At 46.6% G+C, this 17,892-nt stretch overlaps 1 protein-coding gene across 1 annotated transcript in view; it reads right to left on the reverse strand.

Moving 5' to 3' along the window:
* Positions 1-17,892, reverse strand: part of USP11 (ubiquitin specific peptidase 11) — a 368,572-nt gene that overhangs the window by 164,669 nt on the left and 186,011 nt on the right. Inside the window, exon 12 of the mRNA XM_069209659.1 lies at positions 17,449-17,543. Within this exon, the coding sequence (XP_069065760.1) occupies positions 17,449-17,543 (95 nt within the window). The remainder of the gene's footprint in view (positions 1-17,448; positions 17,544-17,892) is intronic.

Consider the following 17,892-nt stretch of genomic DNA (forward strand, 5'->3'; position numbering starts at 1 on the left):
GACTAATGAAAACAAGCGGATTTTAATAGGCAACCCCACGAACCAATTAATAACACTGACGTGATGTCGACAGGGCTGCGAGCCCTTTTCTAATAACAAAGCGTCTCACTGCGATACGCATGCGCGAGCGCATGCAACGCAGGCTCGACCCTAAAAAGTAAGGCACAAAATTCTCGAGAGACGAAATAATGATATTTGTTTTTCTAAAGCCAATCTACAACCCACAGCTCTTATCCAACAGGTCTGCGACCAAACCCCAACTGCACACCTTTACACCGGCCCGCTACCGCTTCAGCTGCAACTTCCAGAACCCTGACAAGACCCAAGTGCGCAAAGACCACTGACTGCTTTTGGACTGTTTTTATGGACACTTCTACAAACTCTTTCACCAAAGCACAGGCACCCCCGGTACTGCAGCATTTGCCAGAGCAGAAACACCCCCGATCACCAGAAAACCACTGATGTTTCACCAGGAAGCCATCCCGAGAGCTGCAGGATTCCAAAAGTTATGTATTACTGTACACCTTCTGTTTGCTGTGAGTATGGCCACATCCATCCATAGGCAGAAATCTGCCAAGTCAGAGTCCACCTCGACATCTACAGCGCTTGCGTAGGGGCATTTCCCACATCACCTATAATTACAATGAACCTAATGTTAGTATTCGACATACACTACATTGCACGCTTTTGCACAACACATGGTATCAGCACATGACCGCTATGGATACCCAGGCAGCTAGTCCATGCTATTCCTGTTCACTAATACCACACGCTGAAGACGCAGAAAGGCTTTATTTATCCCAAGAGGTAGCCACTGAGAAAGCAAAAGGTCTCATCCACCTGTACCCTTGTAGAATTAGGGCCAAGATACAACCTAGTAGGATAGAACCCCATAGAGTGGTAGTAAACGTCACTCAATATGAGACGAATCCCACCACACTGTACCTTTACACCACGCCTAGCCATATTCAAACTGAGCTAGACAGGACGCACAGGCAGGGCGCTGTAGGGGAGGACACAGTTTGGCCCGAGACATTTCAGAAAAGAGTTCTTGGAGGTAACAAAACTGCTGCACCAGTGCACAAACACATCTGCTCTTGCCTCCGTCTGTTGGCCCCAGGGTGGCACTTAGCGTGTCTCAGGCAGACTTCTTTAATAACAAAAGAACCCCAGTCATGAAGTTCCTGTGTAGGCCCATCCACCTTAATGATACAAGGAGAAACAAGTTTCATAACGGAGGATTGAACACTAGCATAAATATCCCATGTGAGGAAGCCTGGGCTGCAGAGATAGATTGGTACACGTGAATGGAGGGGAAGGGGCAACCCGCAATTGTACTGAAATGTACATTGTATTCTTTGTGTTTCAGATGAAAAGGGACGACCCTGCTCGGCACGAATGAGAACTGTGAAGCAATAGTGCACGCACCAGAAATGCACTGGGAAATCTCTGCGCTGATGGACTTCTACTGGCAGTGTGGAGAAATAGCCAAAGCTCAACTTGTCCCCTGATGGTAGGTACTCTGCTCCCCCATGACCACACACACCTCAAACCTGGTGATTCCTGGAGAAGACCTGTCCAAGTTGTTCCAACATCCGCCACAGAAGAAAGCAACTCTGTTGCATCAGGCTCGAGAAAAAAAGTGCTTATTATTTTGGCTGGGCTCAGTACAAGGACATTCTGGAAGAATTCAGACTATTCACTGAGGCTCAAGTAAACACAGGAGGGTCCATACCCTTCTTCACCCTACAAACAAAAGCAAAAGCTTGCTGGTAACCAGGTGGGAAATGTTGAAAATGATCAACGATACTGAGCTCAGCCTAAACGCTATAAAGGAAGAACTAAGAACCATCTGCCTAATGGTGATGCAACATCAGTATGTGTTGGACTCTATGACCGCAATGGAGGGTGGGGTGTGCACCAAGATCGGCTCATCTTGTTGTAGTTTTATCCCTGGTACCAACCTGAACAATGGAACACTCACTTCTGCCATCCATGCACTGCATCGTCCACAAGCAGACATGAAGGAGGAAGGTGCCCCTGAGCAGGACTGATTATTTGATTGGTTTTCATGGACCCCCCCCGTGGGTGACCAGACTGTGCAATGTCACTGCTTTCGATCCTCATTCTTGGGCTATTTTCGTGTTTCCTGCAAGTGGAGGTTTCCCGCTGTAAAAATGCAGTCCTCAAATTAGGTAGAATGCAACTAGGGAAATAGTAATGGACACAACAGAAACACAAACCCCTCAAATAATGCGACTGTCCTGCAGTATGGGGTGGATAAGGTAGTTGAAATTCAACCAGAGGAGGGAATGTTGATAGAGATAAAGACAGGTCAATGTGTGCCATGATATGTGCGTGCATAACAAACATACTCATTACTATTGTCTATTCCACCCGATGTGACCTTTTCATCAAGCCAGAGTCAGAAATATGTAGTCAGGCAAGCCTTACTACCTAGACCGGATGCTGATTGACAGATCACAGGTGGCATGACACGTAGCAGGCAGACAACCACTCGAACAGGAAAAACCCAGATTGATCCCTCAGATAGGCAACAACAATAGTTGTAGGAAATTTGCCCCCAATAAAACACATTTGGTTGGCGGGGCGTGCGTTTCCAAAACACCATAAAAGTTAGATGCCACAAAGTTAGGAACACTCAGCCAATTAGAACACAACACGCAGTGATAATGTGTTCCTCATGCTGGACATCTGGACATGTTACCTACTGGTCCCCATTTTTTCCACGCGAATACTTTATCTGGTAGTCAGAATTACGACTCCATGACTAGGCCCGGATTCCTTAATGTAAAGGATATATAGAATTGTTTTATAACCCTTCATAAATTGTAGAAAAGGACACTCAGAACTCTAACTTTGAGAGACAGTCATTGTAGGAAGTTGGCTCTGTATGTGCTATTTCAAAGTAAGGAATAGCATGCACAGAGTCCCAGGGTTCCCCTTAGAGGTAAAATAGTGGTAAAAAATAGATAATACTAATGCTCTATTTTGTGGTAGTGTGGTCGAGCAGTAGGCTTATCCAAGGAGTAGTGTTAAGCATTTGTTGTACATACACAAGACAATAAATGAGGTACACACACTCAGAGACAAATCCAGCCAATAGGTTTTTATATAGAAAAATATCTTTTCTTAGTTTATTTTAAGAACCACAGGTTCAAATTCTACATGTAATATCTCATTCGAAAGGTATTGCAGGTAAGTACTTTAGGAACTTCAAATCATCAAAATTGCATGTATACTTTTCAAGTTATTGACAAATAGCTGTTTTGAAAGTGGACACTTAGTGCAATTTTCACAGTTCCTGGGGGAGGTAAGTTTTCGTTAGTTTTACCAGGTAAGTAGGACACTTACAGGGTTCAGTTCTTGGTCCAAGGTAGCCCACCGTTGGGGGTTCAGAGCAACCCCAAAGTCACCACACCAGCAGCTCAGGGCCGGTCAGGTGCAGAGTTCAAAGTGGTGCCCAAAACACATAGGCTAGAATGGAGAGAAGGGGGTGCCCCGGTTCCGGTCTGCTTGCAGGTAAGTACCCGCGTCTTCGGAGGGCAGACCAGGGGGGTTTTGTAGGGCACCGGGGGGGACACAAGTCCACACAGAAATTTCACCCTCAGCAGCGCGGGGGCGGCCGGGTGCAGTGTAGAAACAAGCGTTGGGTTTTCAATGTTAGTCTATGAGAGATCTCGGGATCTCTTCAGCGCTGCAGGCAGGCAAGGGGGGGATTCCTCGGGGAAACCTCCACTTGGGCAAGGGAGAGGGACTCCTGGGGGTCACTTCTCCAGTGAAAGTCCGGTCCTTCAGGTCCTGGGGGCTGCGGGTGCAGGGTCTCTCCCAGGCGTCGGGACTTTAGGTTCAAAGAGTCGCGGTCAGGGGAAGCCTCGGGATTCCCTCTGCAGGCGGCGCTGTGGGGGCTCAGGGGGGACAGGTTTTGGTACTCACAGTATCAGAGTAGTCCTGGGGTCCCTCCTGAGGTGTTGGATCGCCACCAGCCGAGTCGGGGTCGCCGGGTGCAGTGTTGCAAGTCTCACGCTTCTTGCGGGGAGCTTGCAGGGTTCTTTAAAGCTGCTGGAAACAAAGTTGCAGCTTTTCTTGGAGCAGGTCCGCTGTCCTCGGGAGTTTCTTGTCTTTTCGAAGCAGGGGCAGTCCTCAGAGGATGTCGAGGTCGCTGGTCCCTTTGGAAGGCGTCGCTGGAGCAGGATCTTTGGAAGGCAGGAGACAGGCCGGTGAGTTTCTGGAGCCAAGGCAGTTGTCGTCTTCTGGTCTTCCGCTGCAGGGGTTTTCAGCTAGGCAGTCCTTCTTCTTGTAGTTGCAGGAATCTAATTTTCTAGGGTTCAGGGTAGCCCTTAAATACTAAATTTAAGGGCGTGTTTAGGTCTGGGGGGTTAGTAGCCAATGGCTACTAGCCCTGAGGGTGGGTACACCCTCTTTGTGCCTCCTCCCAAGGGGAGGGGGTCACAATCCTAACCCTATTGGGGGAATCCTCCATCTGCAAGATGGAGGATTTCTAAAAGTTAGAGTCACTTCAGCTCAGGACACCTTAGGGGCTGTCCTGACTGGCCAGTGACTCCTCCTTGTTGCTTTCTTTGTTCCCTCCAGCCTTGCCGCCAAAAGTGGGGGCCGTGGCCGGAGGGGGCGGGCAACTCCACTAAGCTGGAGTGCCCTGCTGGGCTGTGACAAAGGGGGGAGCCTTTGAGGCTCACCGCCAGGTGTCACAGTTCCTGCCTGGGGGAGGTGTTAGCATCTCCACCCAGTGCAGGCTTTGTTACTGGCCTCAGAGTGACAAAGGCACTCTCCCCATGGGGCCAGCAACATGTCTCTAGTGTGGCAGGCTGCTGGAACCAGTCAGCCTACACAGATAGTTGGTTAAGTTTCAGGGGGCACCTCTAAGGTGCCCTCTGTGGTGTATTTTACAATAAAATGTACACTGGCATCAGTGTGCATTTATTGTGCTGAGAAGTTTGATACCAAACTTCCCAGTTTTCAGTGTAGCCATTATGGTGCTGTGGAGTTCGTGTTTGACAGACTCCCAGACCATATACTCTTATGGCTACCCTGCACTTACAATGTCTAAGGTTTTGTTTAGACACTGTAGGGGCACAGTGCTCATGCACTGGTACCCTCACCTATGGTATAGTGCACCCTGCCTTAGGGCTGTAAGGCCTGCTAGAGGGGTGTCTTACCTATACTGCATAGGCAGTGAGAGGCTGGCATGGCACCCTGAGGGGAGTGCCATGTCGACTTACTCATTTTGTTCTCACTAGCACACACAGGCTTGTAAGCAGTGTGTCTGTGCTGAGTGAGGGGTCTCTAGGGTGGCATAAGACATGCTGCAGCCCTTAGAGACCTTCCTTGGCATCAGGGCCCTTGGTACTAGAAGTACCAGTTACAAGGGACTTATCTGAATGCCAGGGTGTGCCAATTGTGGATACAATGGTACATTTTAGGTGAAGGAACACTGGTGCTGGGGCCTGGTTAGCAGGGTCCCAGCACACTTCTCAGTCAAGTCAGCATCAGTATCAGGCAAAAAGTGGGGGGTAACTGCAACAGGGAGCCATTTCTTTACACAAGCCCCCCCCAGCCCACAGGCCAGGAGACTCAGCCAACGCTGGAAGAGTCTTCCTAGTCTGTCAGGCGAGGAAGAGTAGAGGAAATGGCTGGTTTGTTGCAGGGCCTACTCTGCCTTACATCCTCCTGTTCAGGTCATTCCCTCTGGGGAACTGACCCACTTCCACAGTGATAGGACCTAGTCTGAACTGCCTCTTGTCTGTGCTTTTTATGTCTTCACCCATTCTCTCTATTTTGGGGTCAGAGGTATCCACCTCTGCTAATCTTATCTTAGCCAAGGTCACCCCTAGCTTACCCAAAGAGGTTACCCAGAGCTGGAGTAACCCCACCATGACCAACAGGGTCAGGGGGCCTAACTTGTTATTTGGCATGGGGTCAGACCACCATGCCAAGGATAGTGCAGCCATAAAGGCTAACACCCAGCAGAGGCCACTGACAGCTGTCAGTGCCCAGAACCACACCTTTAGCTCTTCACCTAAAAGGGAAGGGGCTAAGTTACAGGCTTCTTTGGGTTCAGGTTGCCTGTCTGCTGTATTGGAGTGGGGGGTTACCACATCTTGTAGTGAACACCCTTCTTCCACTCTTTCTTCTGTTAGCTGAGGAGCCACCCACTCAGGTTTAACAGTTGCCTGACTAGCCAGGACTTCTTGTGGGTCAGGTTGGACTTTATCAGGGCCATTTTTGGAGTTCTCCCCTACTGGAGCAGAATCTCCCTGGCTTGCTGTAACCTTGGCTAAAGGTTGTCCACCCTTCCTACTCTGTTTTCTTTTCTTCTTCTTCTGGGGCCTGCTTGCATTTACTGCAGAGGCAGGACTTCCAGAAACCTTGGGAGAGGACTGGCACTGGACCAGTTCCTCTCTTGAGCTCTGACTAACCTCTGGGTAGTCATTTCCAAGGAGACAATCAAGGGGGAGGTCTGTACTGACTACTACCCTTCTCCAGCTAAGAGTGCCACCCACTTCTATGGGTACTAAAGCCACAGGCCTCTTAGTGACCCTGTCTAGGCTAACTCTTACCCTGGCAGTCTCACCTGGGATGTACTGGTTTGAGAGCACCAGCCTGTCATGCACAATAGTGTGACTGGCACAAGTGTCTCTCAGGGCAGTGGTTGGGATTCCATTCACCAGTAGGTGGTGGAAGTGTCTACTTCCCTCTGGAATCTCCAACTCACCTGTTGGGCCCTGTTTCCAGTTGAAGGCTATGAAGACCTCCTCATCTGAAGAGTCATCTCCCATGGCTATACTGGTTACCCCTGGAATTTTGTTCTGAGGTTTGTTTTTGGGACAAGAAGTGTCCTTGGTGTGGTGCCCGGACTGTTTACAGTTGTGGCACCATGCCTTAGTGGCATCCCAGTTCTTACCCTGGTACCCACCTTTGTTTTGGGTTGTGTCTTGGGGCCCACCCACCTGTTCTGGTTTTTGGGGGCCTACAGAGGACTCTTTTTCTTTGTTTCTAGTGTCACCCACTTTCTCCTGGGGAGTTTTTGTAACCCCTTTCTTTTGGTCACCCCCAGTGGAAGTTTTGGTTACCCTAGTCTTGACCCAGTGGTCTGCCTTCTTTCCCAATTCTTGGGGAGAAATTGGACCTAGGTCTACCAGATACTGATGCAACTTTTCATTGAAGCAGTTACTTAAAATGTGTTCTTTCATAAACAAATTATAAAGCCCAACATAGTCACACACTTCATTTCCAGTTAACCAACCATCTAGTGTTTTTACTGAGTAGTCTACAAAATCAACCCAGGTCTGGCTCGAGGATTTTTGAGCCCCCCTGAACCTAATTCTATACTCCTCAGTGGAGAATCCAAAGCCCTCAATCAGGGTACCCTTCATGAGGTCATAAGATTCTGCATCTTTTCCAGAGAGTGTGAGGAGTCTATCCCTACACTTTCCAGTGAACATTTCCCAAAGGAGAGCACCCCAGTGAGATCTGTTCACTTTTCTGGTTACACAAGCCCTCTCAAAAGCTGTGAACCATTTGGTGATGTCATCACCATCTTCATATTTTGTTACAATCCCTTTGGGGATTTTTAGGATGTCAGGAGAATCTCTGACCCTATTTAAGTTGCTGCCACCATTGATGGGACCTAGGCCCATCTCTTTTCTTTCCCTTTCTATGGCTAGGAGCTGCTTTTCCAAAGCCAATCTTTTGGCCATCCTGGCTAACTGGATGTCCTCTTCACTGGGGTTATCCTCAGTGATTTCAGAGGTGTTGGTCTCTCCTGTGAGGGAACCAGCATCTCTGACTATTATTTTTGGAGTCAGGGTTTGAGGGACCCTGTTCTCCCTAGATAGGACTGGTAGGGGGGAATTGTCCTCCAAGTCACTATCCTCTTCCTCTGAGTTGCCACCCTCAGAGGGGTTGGCCTTTTCAAACTCTGCCAAAAGCTCCTGGAGCTGTATTTTGGTAGGTTTGGGGCCCATTGTTATTTTCTTTATTTTACAGAGTGACCTTAGCTCCCTCATCTTAAGATGGAGGTAAGGTGTGGTGTCGAGTTCCACCACAGTCACATCTGTGCTAGACATTTTGCTTCTAAAAGTTGGAATACTTTTTAAGAATCTAAAACTGGTTCTAGAATCTAATTCAAACTTTTACAAACTTTTAAACTCTAAAAGAAATGCTAAACAGGATCTAACACAAGGCCCTAGCAGGACTTTTAAGAATTTAGAAAACTTTTCAAATTGCAAAAATCAATTTCTAATGACAATTTTGGAATTTGTCGTGTGATCAGGTATTGGCTGAGTAGTCCAGCAAATGCAAAGTCTTGTACCCCACCGCTGATCCACCAATGTAGGAAGTTGGCTCTGTATGTGCTATTTCAAAGTAAGGAATAGCATGCACAGAGTCCCAGGGTTCCCCTTAGAGGTAAAATAGTGGTAAAAAATAGATAATACTAATGCTCTATTTTGTGGTAGTGTGGTCGAGCAGTAGGCTTATCCAAGGAGTAGTGTTAAGCATTTGTTGTACATACACAAGACAATAAATGAGGTACACACACTCAGAGACAAATCCAGCCAATAGGTTTTTATATAGAAAAATATCTTTTCTTAGTTTATTTTAAGAACCACAGGTTCAAATTCTACATGTAATATCTCATTCGAAAGGTATTGCAGGTAAGTACTTTAGGAACTTCAAATCATCAAAATTGCATGTATACTTTTCAAGTTATTGACAAATAGCTGTTTTGAAAGTGGACACTTAGTGCAATTTTCACAGTTCCTGGGGGAGGTAAGTTTTCGTTAGTTTTACCAGGTAAGTAGGACACTTACAGGGTTCAGTTCTTGGTCCAAGGTAGCCCACCGTTGGGGGTTCAGAGCAACCCCAAAGTCACCACACCAGCAGCTCAGGGCCGGTCAGGTGCAGAGTTCAAAGTGGTGCCCAAAACACATAGGCTAGAATGGAGAGAAGGGGGTGCCCCGGTTCCGGTCTGCTTGCAGGTAAGTACCCGCGTCTTCGGAGGGCAGACCAGGGGGGTTTTGTAGGGCACCGGGGGGGACACAAGTCCACACAGAAATTTCACCCTCAGCAGCGCGGGGGCGGCCGGGTGCAGTGTAGAAACAAGCGTCGGGTTTTCAATGTTAGTCTATGAGAGATCTCGGGATCTCTTCAGCGCTGCAGGCAGGCAAGGGGGGGATTCCTCGGGGAAACCTCCACTTGGGCAAGGGAGAGGGACTCCTGGGGGTCACTTCTCCAGTGAAAGTCCGGTCCTTCAGGTCCTGGGGGCTGCGGGTGCAGGGTCTCTCCCAGGCGTCGGGACTTTAGGTTCAAAGAGTCGCGGTCAGGGGAAGCCTCGGGATTCCCTCTGCAGGCGGCGCTGTGGGGGCTCAGGGGGGACAGGTTTTGGTACTCACAGTATCAGAGTAGTCCTGGGGTCCCTCCTGAGGTGTTGGATCGCCACCAGCCGAGTCGGGGTCGCCGGGTGCAGTGTTGCAAGTCTCACGCTTCTTGCGGGGAGCTTGCAGGGTTCTTTAAAGCTGCTGGAAACAAAGTTGCAGCTTTTCTTGGAGCAGGTCCGCTGTCCTCGGGAGTTTCTTGTCTTTTCGAAGCAGGGGCAGTCCTCAGAGGATGTCGAGGTCGCTGGTCCCTTTGGAAGGCGTCGCTGGAGCAGGATCTTTGGAAGGCAGGAGACAGGCCGGTGAGTTTCTGGAGCCAAGGCAGTTGTCGTCTTCTGGTCTTCCGCTGCAGGGGTTTTCAGCTAGGCAGTCCTTCTTCTTGTAGTTGCAGGAATCTAATTTTCTAGGGTTCAGGGTAGCCCTTAAATACTAAATTTAAGGGCGTGTTTAGGTCTGGGGGGTTAGTAGCCAATGGCTACTAGCCCTGAGGGTGGGTACACCCTCTTTGTGCCTCCTCCCAAGGGGAGGGGGTCACAATCCTAACCCTATTGGGGGAATCCTCCATCTGCAAGATGGAGGATTTCTAAAAGTTAGAGTCACTTCAGCTCAGGACACCTTAGGGGCTGTCCTGACTGGCCAGTGACTCCTCCTTGTTGCTTTCTTTGTTCCCTCCAGCCTTGCCGCCAAAAGTGGGGGCCGTGGCCGGAGGGGGCGGGCAACTCCACTAAGCTGGAGTGCCCTGCTGGGCTGTGACAAAGGGGGGAGCCTTTGAGGCTCACCGCCAGGTGTCACAGTTCCTGCCTGGGGGAGGTGTTAGCATCTCCACCCAGTGCAGGCTTTGTTACTGGCCTCAGAGTGACAAAGGCACTCTCCCCATGGGGCCAGCAACATGTCTCTAGTGTGGCAGGCTGCTGGAACCAGTCAGCCTACACAGATAGTTGGTTAAGTTTCAGGGGGCACCTCTAAGGTGCCCTCTGTGGTGTATTTTACAATAAAATGTACACTGGCATCAGTGTGCATTTATTGTGCTGAGAAGTTTGATACCAAACTTCCCAGTTTTCAGTGTAGCCATTATGGTGCTGTGGAGTTCGTGTTTGACAGACTCCCAGACCATATACTCTTATGGCTACCCTGCACTTACAATGTCTAAGGTTTTGTTTAGACACTGTAGGGGCACAGTGCTCATGCACTGGTACCCTCACCTATGGTATAGTGCACCCTGCCTTAGGGCTGTAAGGCCTGCTAGAGGGGTGTCTTACCTATACTGCATAGGCAGTGAGAGGCTGGCATGGCACCCTGAGGGGAGTGCCATGTCGACTTACTCATTTTGTTCTCACTAGCACACACAGGCTTGTAAGCAGTGTGTCTGTGCTGAGTGAGGGGTCTCTAGGGTGGCATAAGACATGCTGCAGCCCTTAGAGACCTTCCTTGGCATCAGGGCCCTTGGTACTAGAAGTACCAGTTACAAGGGACTTATCTGAATGCCAGGGTGTGCCAATTGTGGATACAATGGTACATTTTAGGTGAAGGAACACTGGTGCTGGGGCCTGGTTAGCAGGGTCCCAGCACACTTCTCAGTCAAGTCAGCATCAGTATCAGGCAAAAAGTGGGGGGTAACTGCAACAGGGAGCCATTTCTTTACAGTCATCAGATCCCAACTCTGTACTGCTCACTCCCAGCCGCTGTGTTTTTATTAAACAGTTCCTGTTTTGCCAAATGACTGTTTCATTTCTCTAAGGTAAATCTGCATCCAAGCAACAAGTTCTATGCAATAACCATGATGTATCACATTTAAGAGCCACTTGTCTGGTGTTATTTCTTCCCACTCCCTTGGGAAATGTTTTATTCTGCCTCCCTCTGGTGTTATGTCCGACTTGTGTGGTGAGTCACTTGCTTGATGTTCCTCTCCCTCAGGGGTTGTGGTCTTTTCCTTGTCCCTTTCTATCGAAAGGACTGTCTGGCAGAGTGTTGCCACTGTTGATAAGCTGGTTGCTGTGGGTCCTGATGGGAGCTGCCCTATGCCAGTGGTTGCTGTAGGCCATGTTGGAACAGTGTTCTACCTGTTGGCCTTCTTGTTGTGCTGCCTTCCCCCCAAAGGATCCCCTGAACTGCAAGTCTCCCATGGCCTTGGCTATCTCGTTGTCTTTTTTAATTTGATGGAAGGACTCCTACGCTGCATGACCAAAGAGGGTGTCTCCTGTGAATGGCATGTTTGTAATCTATGCCTGCACCTCCAGCTTAAAACCTGACACCCCTAAACCAGGCATGCCTCCTCAAAGTGGTGCTGGTACACTTCTGCCTGCTCGCAGTAAAGGCTGCATCCAGAGCTGATTTAAGGCAGGTATTCACAATATTACGCCCTTCCTGCATGATTACGTAGACCCTCTTTTTGTATTCTTCAGGTAGGTACTGCATGAGTGATTCCATCTCATTCCACTGCTGATGGGAATCTTGATTTGGCAGTGCTTTGGAGATAGCAACGAGTCACTGTATTGCAGCCTCTTTCCATCTTCCTTCCCACAATGTCAAGGCCCTTACTTTCCTTTTTGGGCAGGGGCCCTGTTGAAGCAGGAGCACTCTCATTTTCTAGCAGTTGAGACCAAGATGGAGTCTTCTGGAGCATTGCACTGTATGTACCTGGGGCTTGTATTGAGGGTTTATACTTTCTCAACTCTTAGAGAGGCTGCCTTGGCTATTGCAGCTTCCTTGAATGCCTCCTTCCCCTAACCCAGAATGCTTGGTAGCACTGGTGGATAAAAGTTACCCCTGTGAGCAGCCATTAGTGTCTCTAATAGGAAGCAAGTGTCTTTTTCGTCTTCCTGTTGTACCTCATAGGTGTCAGCAGCCCTTTTGATAAGGTTATTGTACAATAAGAGATTGTCTGGATGATGGCGTCGAGGGGTAGATGTCCACCCCTTCTTCTGGGGAATCTGTCTCCATCTCGACCCCTGACTGGTCAAAGTCCCCTCTGCCATCAGTCTGCTCCTCAGGTCCTTTCTATTGTGTTGCTTTAGCTTCCAAGGCGGATTCGTAGTCTATGACATCAAAGGTTGTCAACTGTTTCCTCGCAATTTAGAATTCCTTCAAGGACTTGTCAAATTCATGTTTTCTTTGAAGTAGTGCTGCCATTTCGGCCCCCAGTCTTCTCTCCTTTTTCTCGACCTGCTGCACCTTCATTTTGGCGTCAGTGAAAGCCTTTTCTTCAGTGCCAACTGTTTTGTCGATGTCAAGATTTTAGTTCCCTCCTTTGACCCCCCTCTTCCACTGTTGTCAACATTGAGGGTTTCAACGTAGTCTTGGTATGCCCCGCTCTGGATCCGTGGGCCTCTTTAATTTTGGGCTGACCTTTTTTCGGCGCTGAGGCTGCCTTCTTGGACTTTTTGTCCGAGGACTTAAAGTGTTTGATGCTTTGTTACCTTTTGCATTCTCTTTTCACCACCCATCGTCACCTGTTTCGTCTCAGCGTCCAACTTTCCGCCATGTATAGTTTCAGCTTCCTTGACGTTTTAGTCTTTGTCGCTGGACAGGCCTAAATCTTTCAGCAATATCTGTGATCTTTGGGTGGCCATGTGTGTTGTTGTAGACTTTGTCTACGACACACTCTAAAAGTCTTCGGCATGAACGTGGTGCAGGCCTCACAATCCTCATCTGAAGGTTGTTTGGGAGGCAGAGGTTACAGACCTTGTCGGGTTCTCTTTGCCCAAACTTGTGGTGGCAGTTGGGACACAATTTAAAGGGGGTATTTTCCATGTCCCCTCCCTGCCCTCATTCTCTGACCACATAGCTGGCTCCGGCAAGATCCCTCACCAGAAAGGGTTGGTGAGGAAGTGTCCCCTTCTCTCTCTCATCATTCTCTTAGCGTTTTTTCAGCAACTAGAAGATTTTCCGGTGAAGTCAAAAAAGTTTCGAATCATTTTTGGAGCTTCTCTGGTGCTTCTGGACCCCAACACTGGGAAAAAAAAAAGAATCAGGATGTGGCCTCTACACACAGGAACATCCGGAGTGCACAAAATGGTAGTCGACAACGCTCACCAAAAAAAAAATAAAGGACAATTCCAGACCCAACCACGAGATGGCAGAATAATGCAAAGCATTTGAATCCAGAAAAGGATTCATGCTGCATGTTAGATTGAGAGTTAGGATGAGTGTTAAGGCAAGGCAACTTGTAGTTAACCGAGATATGAGGAATACCAAAAGGATTAGGTTTAGGGCTGTATTTAGGGGGACTGATTAAGGGTAGGTGTAACAGTGGAAAACAATGAATGCTGTAAAAAGCCTTTTACAGGAGAAGACTTTGTTGGATCAGATTCCTGAAATAAATCTAATTAAGAATATTTGTTGCAGGCGGTTCATTGTTAAAGTCTCTGCAATGTTGTCTGAAAGTATCCTTCATAATCTTTGTGTGGGACAGACCAGGAAATCATTTGCCAAGGTAATGAAAAAAAGTACTGCCATGGGAAATATCCAGAAACTATGATGGACACCCTCGTGATTTTACACTGCTTTGCTTCTTCAAATCGTTTGATCTGTGGTCCACTAAAAGTTAGATACCTTTGCATGAATAGCCTCCTGATGCTAAATTAGTCATCTTCTGAAAGATCAGTTAACAGGTCTAGTTTAAAATTTTCTACAACTAAGAGATGAAGCGCTGTTATCAGCTATCTTTACGATTTGAGCTACTCCTGACCGAGTCTTCTTGGCTTCTTGGGTTGTTGAGGGAATAAATTGTAGTTGTGTTTTCTGTTTGCACATTTTCAGCAACCAGTGAAATTCAGGGAAAAGAATTGAGACTTCTATGCATCCCAATCTGTGTTAGCATACTGCTGTGTTAAACCTCTACATGAACACATTTACAGAACCAAACGATCCACAATTGGGTAGAACAGAGTAGTTACAGAGTTGTAGCAAACAGATCATAGCAATGTGAATTTTACATTAAAGCATTCCACCCAAATCCATGACATTTATTCTCACTGACGTGTATGTTCAGCTTGCAAGGAGTTCAAATAAGGTACAGAACAGATATATGAAGCCATTAATCCCCGAAGACCAGCCAAGATGCTGATGCGCACAGGTTTTAAAGGACAAGCATTTCTGATTGCTATAGGAATCCCCCTCACCAGATGCACAAGCCATGCCCGGAACAGCTTTCAAGCAAGGGATCCCTTGATCGTACAGGTGTTAATTTGTGGTGATTTATATGGCACCTCGCTGTCTTAACGACTATGGCACCTGAAATAGGGTTCAAAGTTCAGCCAAAATATTTAACCGACATCAAACTGAATGGATGTAGTAACACCTTGATTTTTGGGTTTGGCCACTTGCAACCTAAGCATTTATAGAAAACACAGCAGCTAGTTTCAACATAATAGCTGATTTTAGGCACAGTACAGACTTTCAACTGATTGTGTTAGATATTCTCAATTAATTTAAAGAGCGTGCTCTTTCATGCCCTGGGGCTGTGAAATAATGCACACCCTAAAGGTCCATTTCTGCAAGTATGGATACATAGGTTGCAGTGCCAACTTCATGTACCATTCTTTCGTCAGATTCCTTTTGTGTTTTAAGAGCTAGGATGGGATAAAATTTCATATTAATGCTCTTCTTCCACAACAGAAATAAATGGCAGCAAACACACTTGACTGCACAAGATATGGGTACTTTTCTCGGTGGACACATACTACTTGAAATAGCTACTCCAGATGCAGAAGTTGCTTGGAGTTTGCCAGTTTGACATTGAGAAATGTTGTATTGAATTGCTTTTCTGTACAACACTGAATGTCTTTGTTGAGTTTCTGCTTCTTTGGAAAGTAAATTCGCAATTTTTGCTCCCACAACATGCCTGACAGTGGGGAGAAAGTGGAAGAGTTGTGTGAGAGATATTAGTTTGGGGCTTTTAACCCATTTCCTTCTCTCACCTTTGACTGATGAGGCTTTAAAGATGCCACTAGCAGGGGGCTTGAATATGATCTTGCATGCATCTTTTCCTTGAGGTTCCGTACTAAGGCTTAATTAATAAGTCCCACACTGGTTACTGTGATAGTCTTGTTTGTTATTGCGTGGATCTCAACACAAGCAGATGATCCAAATTGGGGAAGCACCTGAGAATGGGAGTTCCAGAATGATTTGGTAGGCACCCAATTCAAGAATGAACTAAAGTGACAGGTGAGGAAACATCTCATTGCGATGAAATGTCAGCTAGCTTTGTTGCTGCTTTTATATCATTTTTATTTAACTACCTACCTATAGCCATACTCCAAATCTCTGAGCTTGAACTGAGAAATAATTCTCATAGAAACCGGTTGCTGCCTTCCAAAAGTTCTGTCACATATGTTTATTTTACAGATATTGTGAATGGACATCAGGCATTTTTACCTACAACTTCCACATGCCTGCTTTCTAACCAGAGAACAGTGGTTATGAAGGAGAGGAAAGGATACTGCTTTCAGCCCACTGAAAGCACAAACGTCTAGTCTTTGGTTCTTTCTCAGCAGGTTTTAGTCCAAAACAAACTTTTCTACTATCTTAGCAAAAGCAGGTGTCAATGTTACCATGAGCCCTGGTACAAGCATAAGTGTCAGTTTAGAAGGAGGTGAAGCCCCTGAAGATAAAATCTGAAGGACAGGCAGAAATCAAAAGGGCGAGTATGGTTGCAGCTGTATCCAGGATCCCACTAAAGAATGTAATTCATCTGAACAATGCTCAGAGACAAAGATATTTGGATAAGGTGTCAGTACTGATATTCATTACTGGACCTATGTCATCTGAATGGTGCTGTTCAATTGTCATAAGGCCTACATGACCTGGAGAATATGTCCTCTTGAGTACATCTCCCAATTCATGCTTGGCTCCTCCCTCTAGAGCTAGGCCTGGGAGAGTGATGCTGAGAATTAGTAACATTGACTTCTCCAGGATCGAGGCAAAAGGTAGCACAACAAAAGAAACAAAGAGGTTTGTTTAAAAAAAAAAGAATAAAAAAAAAAGCCTTTCATGCATCTGGCGGAGTCCCTGGTACACGTTTACGGTCCCTGAAACAATCCCTTAACAATGGTACTGCAGATGTACTTTTTAAAAGTTATAAACCTTAAGGTCATAGAAAGTGTGTGCTTCAAATATACTAAGCCTGTGAGGCTCTAAACATCAACTAGGAACAGCACTGACTTAATATGATCACTTTTTTCACTTGGACAACTGGAGGTTTCAGACTGGGTGGAAGCAAGGTGCATTGTTTTAACACCCCCACCCCTCCCAGTCCAGAACTGTTGAAGTGTGTAGACACTGGTGCTGGCTCTTTAGTATTTTTCCAAGCTTAATCATTCTAGAAGGTCTCCACACAATATCATTTGGCTCACAGGTCAATTTTACATGTGTTAAACCACATCTTCCATGGTATTTAATGACAAACAGAACACTCTGATACAGTGTAGTATCGAAGAAAAGACAACGCACAAAACGTGATCAATTGAGAATAAATTGAAGGCAAAAAAACAACCTGTCGCAACCACAAATGTTTAAAAATAAGCCAGATATCAAAGGCATCAAGGTAATACGAAAAGGTGATAAAGTGACCAGGTGGTCGTCTTTGCCTTTGCACTGTATGACTTGAGAGAAGACAGTCCCCCTTAAAGTGACATATCACCAACAGATAGCAACCTGTTTTTTTTCTGGTCTCTAAAAGAATATAAAAACTCTCTGGGAAATATTTTTATTCATAAACAGTGTTCCAAGGTGGTGAATATTAGTGAACATCTTCTAATGGAGAAGGAAGATTTATTTTAATTATTTCACTGAGATGGACAGAATATTTAGACTATTTTATTTAGCTGCTCTCCTGGTTGGCATGGAGAGCGGGGAAAATGGTCTAGTAAGTCCAGAAATTTGCAATGTCTGCCCTCACTTTTAGGAAAAATATTAAAGCTCTCTGACTAACGTAGCTAGACCTATGGCTACGAGGCCACTGCTTTTTCAAGAAATTAAAATTAACATCTCATACCAATGCTCTCCCCACCAAGTTACAGCTGGTGAGACTCACATGAAGATGTCATCCCGGTCCAGAATGGAGTTCAAAGACTCCTCCATCTGGTAGATCTTGTAGAACCGATGACTGAAGACATCTGCCACCATCATCTGCCAAAGGAGAGAATGAAGCCAGTGTAAGTGATTGGAGCAGAGAGATGCAATGTTTTCACCACAAGGCCAAATGCTTCAAGGGGAACTCATAATCCATTCTACACCCACCGTGTATTTTGGCAGAGCAGTTGCTACTTCCCCCACTCTTCCTTGCCTCTGCCAGCTATAGTTTTTAGCCCCCAAAACCCACTGAAACACTAAAGAGACCCAAATGAAGGAATCATCACTATTGAGCTTGTAAAACAATTGCATTAATGAAATTTAAGAGCAAACTTCCTTTTAAACACATTGAAAGAAGTCTAAGGGGACTGGGAATGTAAATAAAATGATCAGTTTATCAGAGCCT

Source organism: Pleurodeles waltl, chromosome 10 (genome assembly GCF_031143425.1).
Source record: "Pleurodeles waltl isolate 20211129_DDA chromosome 10, aPleWal1.hap1.20221129, whole genome shotgun sequence".
NCBI lineage: Eukaryota > Metazoa > Chordata > Amphibia > Caudata > Salamandridae > Pleurodeles > Pleurodeles waltl.